General features: G+C 38.9%; 1 protein-coding gene across 3 annotated transcripts in view; it reads left to right on the forward strand.

Moving 5' to 3' along the window:
- Positions 1–13444, forward strand: part of LOC111078539 (cyclin-dependent kinase 1) — a 46713-nt gene that overhangs the window by 16252 nt on the left and 17017 nt on the right. The window contains exon 2 of one of the 3 annotated variants that reach the window (XM_041594696.1): positions 3828–4294. The exons of 1 other annotated variant lie outside the window; for it this stretch is intronic. In XM_041594696.1, the coding sequence (XP_041450630.1) occupies positions 3828–4294 (467 nt within the window). Of the gene's footprint in view, positions 1–3827; positions 4332–13444 lie in introns of all 3 variants that reach the window. One more of the 3 variants, XM_022373260.2, reaches the window with a different exon arrangement.

Below are 13444 nucleotides of genomic sequence, written 5' to 3' on the forward strand. Positions count from 1 at the left end.
CGTTGTCCGTCGCTATTGCAACCACTATTTCGAAAATCTTCCATCCATTCTAAAGTTTCTGCAATATTTAGTCCAGTGTGATTGCGCTCGCATAGTGGACAAAACAACTGACTTCAGTTCGAAATCAACTATGAAATGGCTCGTTATTGTCAAATAATTTGTGTTTGCTTTCGTCGATGTCCATCCGTCTGTCGTTATTGAACAGTAATCAATAATACTCAAAATTTCTTGAAGTTTTTGGACCATGCATGTCCTTGATATGTATGTCCCGAATCTGATACCGACTGGGTACTGGGTACCTTGTACTTCGGATCCAACAATTTCAAGAGGCTGACAAAGCCCTCGTCTTTTACGATTAAAAGGGGCTGAACGTCCGTGGCGATCATTTTTGCCACTGCCCGATCGATGTCATGCTTACGCTTTGATGTGGCCTCATACGTCCTCAGAAGATTTGTAACTTGGATGTATCCTCGATAGATGGTCCTTTAAATTGGACGTGCTACCGCTGGTACGATAAGATTTGGTACATAAATTGCACCTAGCAGAAGAACCATCTGGAGCACGTTTGAAGTATTTCCACACCCCGGAAAACAACACTTTTTTTCTTTTGTCGATGGACTTGCCTTGATGTCGTTGTTGTTGTTATCTATTCAAGAAAGAACATGAAAGGATACGTACACCCATTCATTATATTAACTTACCTGCTTTTGTAGTCATAAACTTGTCCATTTTTACTGCGTTTCTTAATTTGTATTCTTGATATTTTAAAACCCACGCTTCTGCAAGTAGATGCAACTTACTACGCGATACATCGATGGTGGAAAAAAACCATCGATGATGACCCGCAGCCAGCCACCATCGATACTATCGCGACTATCGTCGATGGTTTTACAGCTCTACTTCAAATTGAACAAGTGATACCTTGACGGAAAGCCTGGAATGTAAGCATTAGAAACTTGAAGAAACTCCATTACATTTGCATTCCATCTTCTTGTTTTTCATGACTTTAGACAACTACCCATGATATCTGCTGTTCAATGAAATAGTAGTGCTGGGATAAATTTATTTTTAAAAATGAAAAAACAATGCAAATTAACATAAATATGTCACCACCCGTAAGCTCAAGTTGGTTATCAAATAATTTGATGAAAGAAAGTTTTGTACATAGCGGTACTTTTGATTTTGGAGCGTTGAAGAAATCATTGCTCGGTCTAGAAGAGGAGACCTAAGATTTAGACTAAAAACTTTAGGCAGGAGGTATAATGGGATTGAAAATTAAGTTGTATGCACTCTCACTATTGTATTTAACCCAATTCACTATAAGAATTTCTCTGAAAATCAATTTTGTATGCGAAAAACTTATTTTTTAGAGGATGGTCGGCGATGGTCGAAGGCAAGACCATTCCTTCAATATCCTCAAAAATTATGAAAAAAATTTTAATCGCCGTGTCAGTGATGTGACAGTTCGTAGACGGTTGATTCCACATTATTTGAATGCAAGAAGTCCCAGAAAGCTCCGCGTTTGGGTCTGAGAGTACATGGGTGCACGACTTCAGTTTGGAAAAACGCATGTGGAATGGCCTGTGTCACAGTGAAAACGAGAAGGAACGTGTGAGTCGCTTCTGGGGACGCGACTCTACTTATACCCGTACTCAGTCAGTTATACATTTTTGAGCTTATGATTTTTTAGAATTTTGGAAAAAAAAAATTTTACATTTTACATTTTTTTGCTACATCAGCTATCTACATCTACAATGTAAATTTTACATCTAACATGTAGATTATAGATGTACCATTCATATTCTACATCTTCTCCGCTAGGGGTTGCTCGTGCACTGAACGCGGCAGAGTGTGCGAGCGAGAAGGAAAATGAGTTGCGTTGTTGTTTGCCGGAGGGGGAAGGGGAAGCAACTGAAAATGAATTTCTTCATTCTGGCTATAATTATGATCCGATCTGATTCAGATTCGGCAATCTGGTAGATATGGTCATTCTCTACGATACTGCGTAGTTTTATTGTATCTTAAAAATTGTGGATGCCACAGATTTTCGTCCTTTGTGGTGGCGGAAGGGGCGGGGCGAAATTTTGAAAAACCAAATTTGGTTCCTCTAGCTTTTATAGTCTCTGAGATCCAGGCATCAAAAAAGACGGACAGACAGACATGGCTATATCGACTCGGCTTTTAATGCTGATCAAGAATATATATACTTTATGGGGTCGGAAAATTTTCCTTCTCTGCGTTACACACATCCACTTTTACCACAAATCTAATATACTCCTTAACTCTTTTTTGAGTACGGGTATAAAAATACTTTTTACTGATGATAGTAAAGTTGTATTATTTGGTAAAATAGACCCAAAAGAATATGTTTGGCATTCACAGAAATCCGATTACCACCTAAAATCATGAAAAATATAGCATTGGGCATGCTAGGCTGAGCCTTATGGGGCCCAGCTCATATGAGCTAGTACTTTCTAGCCTGGCGTTTGAGTATAGTATGGTTTTGAGCAAAACTTTGAATGTAGGCATACTTTAGAATACATTACATTCATATTACAGTTGAAAAATTCATGTTAAAAGGATCTTTTAACAGGATGAGTTAAAATACCCAGAAAAGCTCGCTAGGAATTAATTGTTATCGGAAAAGATCGACGTTTTGCCATGGCCAACTGTTAAACCGGATATTAATCTCATCGAAATCTTATGGGAGAATACCAAATACATTGTTGACACCGCAAATCCGTGAACCAGAGCCAAGTTTTAGCAAGTGGTTCATGGATTATTGGCTCAAATCCTATTGAAGCGTTGGCAAGAGATTAATGACCCATATCCGGCCGGTGCAAGTTCGCAATGAAAACCAAATTGATTAAAAACTAAATATTAAAGCTCAAGAAACATGAAGAATATGAAATATATGTTTTTATTTGAGATTCGTTGTTGTTTTCAATGTTCTAAAAAAACACTACTATTTCATTGAACAGCAAAGTTCATGTGTATTCGGCTTATGTCATGTAAAAAAAGAAAATGGAATTCAAATGTATTGATATTTCTTCGGTTTTCTAATAGTAACATTCCTGTCTATTTAAAAAGGTATCACTTGTTCAATTTGAAGGACTAGAAATATCTCAAAAAGAGTTTTGAAAGTAGTGAGGTGCGGCATTACTAGCAGAGTCGATATAGCCATGTATGTCTGTCCGTCTATCTGTCTGTCTGTCTCGATGAGCGCCTAGATCTCAGAGACTATAAGAGCTACGGCAACCAAATTTGGTTTCCAGACTCATGTGATATCACACTGCTACCAGTGTATTTCGCCCCGCCCCCTTCCGCCTCCACAAAGGACGAAAATCTCTGGCAGGCACAATTTTAAAGATACGCTAAAACTAAAAACACAGTATCGTAGAGAATGACCATGTCTACCAGATTGCCGAATTTGAATCGGATCGGATCATAATTATAGCCAGAATGAAGAAAACTTAATATCTTCCAGGCGTTAAGCTGCAGCTTCAAAATGTCTAGGTCGGATTCATAGCCGTTGTCAGCTTGTCAGAACTGCAAAGTTCTATGCAACCAGATATAAGATACTTAAGTTGTATAAAAAATAGAAGCACTACCTCTGAAAAAAAACATGAAAAAATACCTGATTTTAAAAATTCTTTAAAAAAATTAAACCATAAAAAAAAGTACTACAAAAATTTGTAAGTCCTGAAATTTATCATAAAAAGTCATTTTGGTCCACAGCGGAAAGAAAAAGTTCAATTTTGTTGAGTAGTGTAATGCTTTAAATATTTCGACACAATTATAATATTTAATTATCGTTTTTATTTCAGAGAAATTTCTTTACTTAAAGAACTAAAACATTCAAATATCGTCTGTTTGGAAGATGTATTAATGGAGGAAAACCGCATTTATTTGATATTTGAATTTTTATCAATGGATCTTAAGAAATATATGGACTCGTTACCGCCAGAGAAACTTATGGACAGCAAACTTGTGCGAAGCTATTTGTTTCAAATAACAAGCGCTATTTTATTCTGCCATCGTCGAAGAGTATTGCATCGGGATTTGAAACCTCAAAATTTACTGATTGACAAAAATGGTATAATTAAAGTAGCCGACTTTGGGCTGGGAAGATCTTTTGGCATTCCAGTACGCATATACACTCATGAAATTGTTACTCTGTGGTACAGAGCACCTGAGGTATTACTGGGCTCTCCCCGATATTCATGTCCCGTCGACATATGGTCAATTGGATGCATTTTTGCCGAAATGGCAACGCGAAAACCGCTTTTCCAAGGTGACTCTGAAATCGATCAATTATTTAGAATGTTTAGGTAAATATACTTATTAAGTTTTACTTATTTTGCTCAACTCTTTTATCGTTCGGAATGTTTCATTTAACCTTTACTTGCACTGAGGTGGTGCGCTGAAATGTAGTCATTTCTAGCTTGAAAATTTACAGCTAACTGTAATCAAAGGACCGATTTTAAATTTTTTGAATACATTTTTTTTTATTTGTATTATAAATGAAACAAAAGAATAATTATAATTAAAAGAAACCATCTTCACTAAGAGTTTTTAGCAAAGACCGTAAGACTCATAATTTTTATAATAAAAATTATGAAATAAGAATTAATTTTTGATTTTTATTATAAAAATTTTTTGCGTTTTCAAACCGGCAACAAAATCCTCGTCGAAATGAAAAGTAAGCAGCTTTTTATACCCGTACTTGAAGAGTTAAGGTGTATATTAGATTTTTGGTAAAAGCGGATGTGTGCAACGCAGAGAAGGAATCGTTTCTGACCCCATAAAGTATATATATTCTTGATCAGCATCAATAGCCGAGTCGATATAGCCATGTCTGTCTGTCCGTCCGTCCGTCCATCTTGATGAGCGCCTAGTTCTCAGAGACTATAAGAGCTAGAGCAACCAAGTTTTGTTTCCAGATATCACACTGCTATTTCAAAATTACGTCCAGCCCCCTGCCGCCGACGAAAATTCTTGGCAGCCACAATTTTAAAGGTACGAGTAAATTAAAACGCAGTATCGTAGAGAATGAAGATTGCCGAATCTGGATCAGATCAGAAAATTATTATAGCCAGAATAAAGAAATTAATTTTCAGTTTCATTCATTTTCGATGTGCAATCGACATTGTAGAGGTAAATAAAAGATGTTGGAAAAAAATGTTAATTGTAAAATATTTTAAAACTCTACATAAATCACGGGTACGGGTATAAAAGTAGATTCGCGTTCACAGACGCGACTCACACGTTCCCTCTCGTTATGTATCAAAACGAATCTTAATATAAAAAAAAAAAAATAGATGGCTGATTGATGCATTAACATAAATTTGACGCAAGTGCCAATGCAATTGAGCTTGTGCTCTTTTTATAAATACTTTTTTAACCAACCTCATATTTAGAACTGGAAAAATTGTTCAGCGCCACAACAAATAGTGGATTCATCCGAATAGCTGTGGCAGCCCGATTTGGGTATCGATAAATCTCTGTTAAACATAACAGAGGACTTTTTGTATGAGCTGGCACTAACTCGTGGGTTTGGCTAAAAACGTTAAGCATAAAAGTAAGTGAAAACGGGAGCCTGCCTGAATATATACACTTTGCCACGGTTGTAACTTTTTAGAATCAGAATTTTTTGTACATTTTTTGGCCCTTAGCTTTTATCACACTCTGAATACGTTAGGGCATACTCTCGAATTAGCTTAGTCGCATAGCTCATCCAACCCCTTTCGGTGCAGACTCATACCAGAGAACGGCATCGGGTGATTGCAAATATGTTTACACATAAAAATTACCAGAGTAAACACACACGCATGCGCACATATTCGCAGATGACTTTAAATCACTCAAGCTGTGCCTTCTTTTATTCTGGCTGAGTTTATTCATGCTCGTTCGTCTTTCGGGTGTTTGTTACTTGGGCTCAGCAATGATTTTATTGATTACACTACTCGACAAAATCGACCTTTTTTTCCTCAAGGATCCAAACCGACATTTTCTGATAGATATGGGGCTTTAAATTTTTTTAAAGAATTATGGTTTTTTTTCGGCAGAACTTTTTTTTGAAGAATTTTTGAAGTCTGGTATTTTTTTTAAAGCTTTTTTCAGAGGTAGCACTTGTTTTTTTCACATAACTCTAGTATCTTACGTCTGGTTGTAAAGAACCTTGCTATTCTGAAAAGATAATTAAAACAGCTAGAAGTCGCTCATTAAAATCTATGGAGAGACTTTGGAGCTAAAATTCGTTAACCAAACCTAAAATATGGAAAAAATGAACAAAAAATACCTTTTGGAAGGTTGCGAGCCCAACTGCTTATTGGGAACACAGGAACGCGATCAGGTACCAAATGTACAAACCTTTTTCGTTTGCTTTGTTACCAATTGGCAGTTGGGCCCGCAACCCAATCAAACCATTTCTAAGCCCCAAATCTTTAAGAAAAAGTTGGTTTTGTTCCTTGAGGAAAAATCGTGTCGAGTAGTGTTATGAGCAAAGCAATTTTGAAAGGGAACAACTGAACATGTAAATGAGCAGTGAACAAATGAACAAGTGAGTGAACAACTAAACAAGTAAACAACTGAGTGAACAAGTGAGCAACTGAGCAAAGTGAGTAAGTTGTTTACTCACTTAAAAGTGAGCAACTGAACTTGTTCACTAAAGTGAACACTCTTTACTCAACTCTAGTCCCGTCACTTCATGAAGTGAAGCGGAATCAAAATCAAAATTAATTAATTATATTGAAAGCATTGTTTTTTTTTTTTAAATTAAGCATTAAAAAAAACTCATTGCAGTAAAACTTCTTTTATGTCAAACGTGTGCATACTATTTGTGTAAATTGGGAAATATTTTTAGTTTTATCAGGTGGCATCGCTTTAAAATGACAAAACAGAACTAACAAACTATTTTTACACATTATTGCCATTGATTTATGTCAAAACCCCCTGTTCGGCTAAGTGCAATTGTAATGGTAATTGTAATGAACTAAATTAGTAGTAGTTTGAGAAAACAATCACTAAAACCACATACGTATCGTCTGAACGCGAAAACGAGTCCTATGCGCTTCTGAGAAGCCTGCACTGCAAGGTTTATATTCTAATATGTTGCCTCCGTAGTTCTTCGATGGCCAACAGTCTCGGTAAAAGCATTTTAATTAAGTTTACCGTAAAATTCAGATGTCTCTTTTTTTGAACAGCTGATTGCTTCCATGCACGGAGAGTTGCCAAACAACTGCTATGGGATACGATATGGGATGTTTTTTTGCTTTGAAATTATAAAAGTACAGCTTTGAAAAATCAATTATTTTATATCATAAAAGAAAAAAAGAAAAACCAATTGTTTTGATATGATAAAATCAATAAAAATGCAAAATGAACCCTGTTCTCTTAAGGTTCCACCGGGGGGGGCCCGGGGCCTTTTTTTGGCCCCCCCCCCCCCCCCCCCCAAAATTTTTTTTCCCCCCCCCCCCCCCCCCCCCCCCCCCCCCCCCCCCCCCCCCCCCCCCCCCCCCCCCCCCCAAACCGTCCTCTATCATTGAAAATTTTCTTGAAAGAAACGCTCACTCGTTGCTGAGCTAGCCGGAATGCCTTATTTTTTTTTTTACCCAATTTTTTTTTTATTTTTTTTTTTTTTTTTTTTTTTTAAATTTTTTTTTTTTTTTCCCTCCCTTTTTTTTTTTTTTTTTTTTTTCCCAACAAAAAAAAAAACAGTGGGGCCCCCCCCACTTTCCCCCAACCCACCCCCCCCCCCCCCCCCAAAAAAAAAAACCAACCCCCCCCCTTCTTTTTTTTTTACCCCTAACCACCCCCCCCCCCCCTCTTTTTTTTTCCTTTTTTCCTTTCCTCTTTTTCCTCTCCCCCTTTTTTCCTCCCCCTCCCCCCCCCCCCCCCCCCCCCCCCCCCCCCCCCCCCCCCCCCCCCCCCCCCCCCCCCCCCCCCCCCCCCCCCCCCCCCCCCCCCCCCCCCCCCCCCCCCCCCCCCCCCCCCCCCCCCCCGTGTCAACCCTAGCCTTAGTTCGAATTTAGTTTGTGACAATGCTAAGAAAAGTAAATTCGCTTCGAATTCTGTGGCACGGCGGAAATTTTTAAGCGGAAGTCCTCTGCGCGGTTTTCCATTTCACTAGTGATTTCTGTGGCACCCCTGTACATCTAACATGAAGATTCTAAATGTACTATTTAGATTCTACATCTCCTCCGCTAGAGGGTTCTCGCGTACATAACGAGGCAGAGTGTGCGAGCGAGAAAAAGAATGAGTAACGGGCCTTTTGCTGGAGGAGGCGGGGGAATCAACTGAAAATTTTGAAATTTTGAAATACTTTTGTAGCAGTGTGATATCAGATGAGCCTGAAAACCAAATTTGGTTGCCCTAGCTCTTATAGTCTCTGAAATCTAGGCGCTCAAAAAGACAGACAGACAGACAGACGGACAGACAGACATGGCTATATCGACTCGGCTTTTGATGCTGATCAAGAATATATATACTTTATCGGGTCGGGTTATATTAGATTTGTGCAAACGCAGTATCGTAGAGAATGATCATATCTACCAGATTGCCGAATCTGAATCAGATCGGATCATAATTATAGCCAGAATGAAGAAATTAATTTTCAGTTGCTTCCCCCGTCTACTTCAGCCAGAAAGCTACTCATTCTCTTTGTCGTTCGCATACTCTACCGCGTTCAGTGCGCGAGCAACACCTAGCGGAGGAGATGTAGAATCTAAATGGTACATGTATAATCTACATGTTAGATGTATAATATACATTGTAGATGTAGATAACAGATGTAGCAAAAATATGTAATATGTAAAATTTTTTTTTTTTAATTATAAAATTCTAGAAAATCATAAGCTCAAAAATGTATATTGCCCGGGTTTTCCGCAGTTATTAGAATGATCCAGGACGACAGTGTTTATTATATATAATGTTTTATTTGTATTATTATTAGATATTTGCTCTGGTTACAATGGGTGTATATTTTAAACGAGGTTATAATATTGGATATAATAGAATGCTGCGCTTTTGCTCCTTGCATGTTTTCGAGAGAAACTTTGGCACCGAACTGTCTGGCGTCGATCGTTGAACTCTTGTTCTCTTTATTCTTTCGACTGCCGCTTCTGGTCTCTCTATCTGTTACGGGCGCTAATAGCTTAACAGACTCTGCTGCTCTCTGGGACTTCTCATCCCACATTCGGCCCTCCTGACGTTAAGTTCGACACGAACTCCTTCATAAATTCCGCAACTGTAGAGGTCTTAAAAGGACCTTCTCCTACTTTCTCTACATCATACCGGCCATGCTTGCTAATCTTGACCACCTTATAGGGCCCCAGAAAATTCCCCTTCAACTTCAAACCAACACCATATTGGGTACGCCTGATCGCAACTAAGTCGTTGATACTATATTCCTTTTCATCCTTTCTCTTTTTGTCAAAGGCTCGTTTATTCTCTTCCTGCAATGACTGAATATTGTCCCTAGCATCTTTCCTTAAACGCTCACGCTCTTCATCTAGCTCATCTATGAGGGACTGCTGCACCAATTCTCTCAACTCAGCCATACCAGTTATACGCATGTCTACTCCGGTTAGAAGTTCAAATGGAGTTACTTTGGTGCTCCTAGGCTCAATGTTATTAATCATTTGCTGCACTCTACCTACGTGCTTATACCAATTACCTGGACTTTCCAAACTCATCTTAGACAGCACCGGTTCTACTATCTTGTGTATTATCTCGACCTGTCCATTTCCTCGAGGTACGCCTGTAGTTATTAACAAAAGCTGTATCTTCTGCTTCTCACAGTACTCCTTGAATAAGTGTGATGTGAAAGCCGCGCCACGGTCCGTTACAACTCTGAATGGGTTACCAAACGATACTGCCTGCCTCTCGCAATTCACCACCTCATCAACTCAAGTACTACGTGTGGGATATAACCAAACGTATTTTGAAAATGCGTCAACAACAGCCAAAATGTGATTATATCTTTTCTTTGTAATCTCCATTGGTCCGACGTGGTCTATGTGATAGGTAACCAATGGTTTATCACCTTTATCAATGGGAGTTAAGTACCCTTCTTGTCTGCCTGCTTTGGTATTAACTAAAATACACTCCACACAACCGCCTACTACTTTGTCTACTTTATCCTTGAACTTAGGAATGAAATAAGATTTCTCTATTAAATCTTGAGTTTTCTTCACTGAAAAATGTCCTTGTCTGTGTGCAATCTGTATTATCCCGTTTCCATTTGCGATGGAACTACTATCAACTCTCGGTTTGGGTCTTTAAACAGTACTTGATTTGCTATATAATAATCCTCGTATCCCTTGTTTTCCACCAGATTCCTAATTACCTTGGTCCATTCATCTGCACACTGTGCTTCCTTAAGCCTGTGCATCATACTCTCTGTCAGCATGTAACAAGCAGTCCGGCTGAGTGCGTCTACGTGTCGCATCTTCGATCCAGAACGATGTTTTATTACATAGTTGTAATCTTGCAGATACATCGCCCACCTAGCTACTCTCAATGGAACGTCTTTCTTTTTCATTGTCATCGCGAATGCGTTACAGTCCGTAATGATTTTGAATTCCAGTCCTAGCACATACACACTCCATTTAGTTAAAGCCCCTATCACCGCTAGAACCTCCAGTTCGTATGAATGATAGTTTTCTTCACATGGCGTTGTTTTCTTACTCATATACATTACTGGGTACAACTGACCATCTTCTGGGTCCTTTTGTTGTAGTACAGCTCCAAACCCCAATTTAGATGCGTCCGTGTGTATCTCTGTCGACCATTTAGGATTGTACAATCTTAACACTGGTTTGCTCGTCAGAGCTGTTTTCAACTGCTCAAATGCTACTCGCTGCAAGTCCTTAAACTCGAACTTAGCATCTTTCTTTAGTAAATCTGACAATGGCCTGGCTATCAACGCGTATCCTTCAACGAACTTTCTGAAATACGAAGTTAACCCAATGAATCTTTGCTACACACTGCGTTTTCTCGTCGCTGGGTGTTATAGTTCCATTTTCCATAATATACCCCAAGAAATCTACCTTAGTTTTCAAAATTTGTCCTTTACTCCAGTTTATCTTTAAACCATTCTTTTCTGCTACCTCAGCACTCTTCTCTAAACCTTCCTCAACATCTATACTCGGTATAATAATATCATCCATATATACTACCGCGTCACCGTTCTGAATTAGTTCTCTCATTACCGCTACTATGAAACGCTGACGAATTCGAAATACCAAACGGTACAAAAAAAACTCATATTGTCCTTTCTGTGTTACAAACGCTGTATACTTTTGAGACTGTTCTTCGACCGGTACGTGGAAATAACCGTTTTTTAAATCTAATGTAGTAAAAATCAAAGCTCCTTGCAATTTATCGATAACATCCTGCATCTGTACCATCGGAAAGTTATCCCGTACTATTCTCTCGTTCAACTTGCGATAATCGCAGCATAAACGTTTCTGCCCATTCTTTTTTGGCACTAATACAATCGGAGAGGCATATTCCGATGTACTGGGTTTGATTATCCCTTGCGTCAACCACTCGTTGACCTGCTCGTCTACTATGTTCTGCTCGCTATAAGCTATACGTCTGGGTTGCTGATACACAGGTAAATCAACGGTTAGCACAATTATCATCTCTATAGGGCACTGTACATCTCGCCTCGGCTTGTATTCCTCAATTATCTTTCTTATTTGACCTCTCTGTGAATAGGTCAAATGCGACAAATCAATATCAATGGTCTCATTCTGCTCAAAACTCACCATAGAAGAGTTCTACCCAAGATAGCATCAAAGGCCATGTCTTCGTCCACAATCACATGAAATTCTACTATTAAGTCAATATCATCAATCTGTACAGGTATGGTGATGCTTCCAAGAGTTATAATTTGATATAATTATAATTTCACCAATTCCTGTTAGACATTTTTGACGTCCTGCCAATCTTTCTTTACCGATCTTCAAAAAACACACTTCTGCGTAATAGACACAAGTCGGCACCTGTATCGACTAGTCCTTTAAACGCTACTCTTCCATACCTTACCGATCTCAATTCTAATCCGGAAGACATGAACGTGCTTGATGGCTTAGTCATACCTTTCTCCAGCACTATATTGGTTGCCTTTTCCTGTCTAACTGTCATCTCGACCTGGCATTGAGCAGCCCTATGTCCCAACTGGTTGCATCTAAAACACCTGTTATCTTTCTTTGGACAATCCCGTTTAATGTGCGAGTTATCTCCGCAATTATAACACTTTTTAAACTTTTCAGCCCCTTTCAACTCTTTTTCTTTGCTGAAGTGTGAGTCAAACTTTCCTTGCAGTCTCACTGACCCTGACATCTTTTGGTATGCCTCGATTTGCACCTTTAACTGCCGCATACTCCTAGCCTGATACAGTAAAGCCTTATTTGCATTAGAATCTGGAATCCCGTTAACAAAATATTCGATTAAGCTTTCGTCCTCCATATCGATCGTCTTTGCCAACTCCATCAGAGCGTACAGATACTCGTGCAACGTTTCGTTCTTTTTCTTCTGCCGTTTACCTAGTCTACGATGTACCTCCGCTGATGACACCCTTACCCCAAATTCGTCGATCAATGCACTTTTCAAACCATTCCAGCACGAATATTGCGCTGACTCCTTACAAACAACTTCGCTGCCCCACTGAGCAATTGTTTTGCATAAATAAACACCTGCAATTTGTTCCATTCCACCGTCAGCGCACACTCTTCAAGTTCTTCTATCCATTGATAGAAGGCGAGCTTACACCTGAAAACTGCGACACACTGCCTTCTACATCTTTCAATGTAAACCAGGATCTACCTGAACTAACCATGTCTGCTTGACGCTTTGGACCCGATCCACTTGGATTTTCCTCTCGCCTTTCCCTTCTACCCTGCTGTGCAGTATTCGAATCTGCCGTTGTAAAAGATAATCCTTCATTATCGTCATCTTGGATCTCTTCTTCGTCACTTATTTCATCATTATTCTGATTTGTCTGAATACCATAGTGAGCCAGCAGTCTGTCTTGCAACTCAGCTTTTCTTCCGTTTCTGTTTAAACCTATTTCGGCTTATTTCTCACGTAACCCTGCCACAGCCAATGCCAAAATCTCGTCTCTATTCATTTTTACATACTTTTACAACAATATGAAAGAATAAGAAATGGATCTATGCCGTTCGCTCGGCTAAATACAGTTTGAGAATCTCAGCGCTTCTTAGACTTTAATACTTAACAGGTTCCGTTCTTCAAACTTTATGTGAATTATTATGTTATGTTATTGAACATGCAAACTTAACACTATGTTAAATGACTCTGTTAAACAACAGCACAATTGCCAAATGCAACATGTTATTCTTCCCATACAACAACAAAATTTCTGCCTGTCTGCTTTTCCAGGTTGTTTGTCGGTTCTTCTTTGTCAGTCGAAATT

Source organism: Drosophila obscura, unplaced genomic scaffold, assembly GCF_018151105.1.
Source record: "Drosophila obscura isolate BZ-5 IFL unplaced genomic scaffold, ASM1815110v1 contig_31, whole genome shotgun sequence".
NCBI classification, from domain to species: Eukaryota; Metazoa; Arthropoda; class Insecta; order Diptera; family Drosophilidae; genus Drosophila; species Drosophila obscura.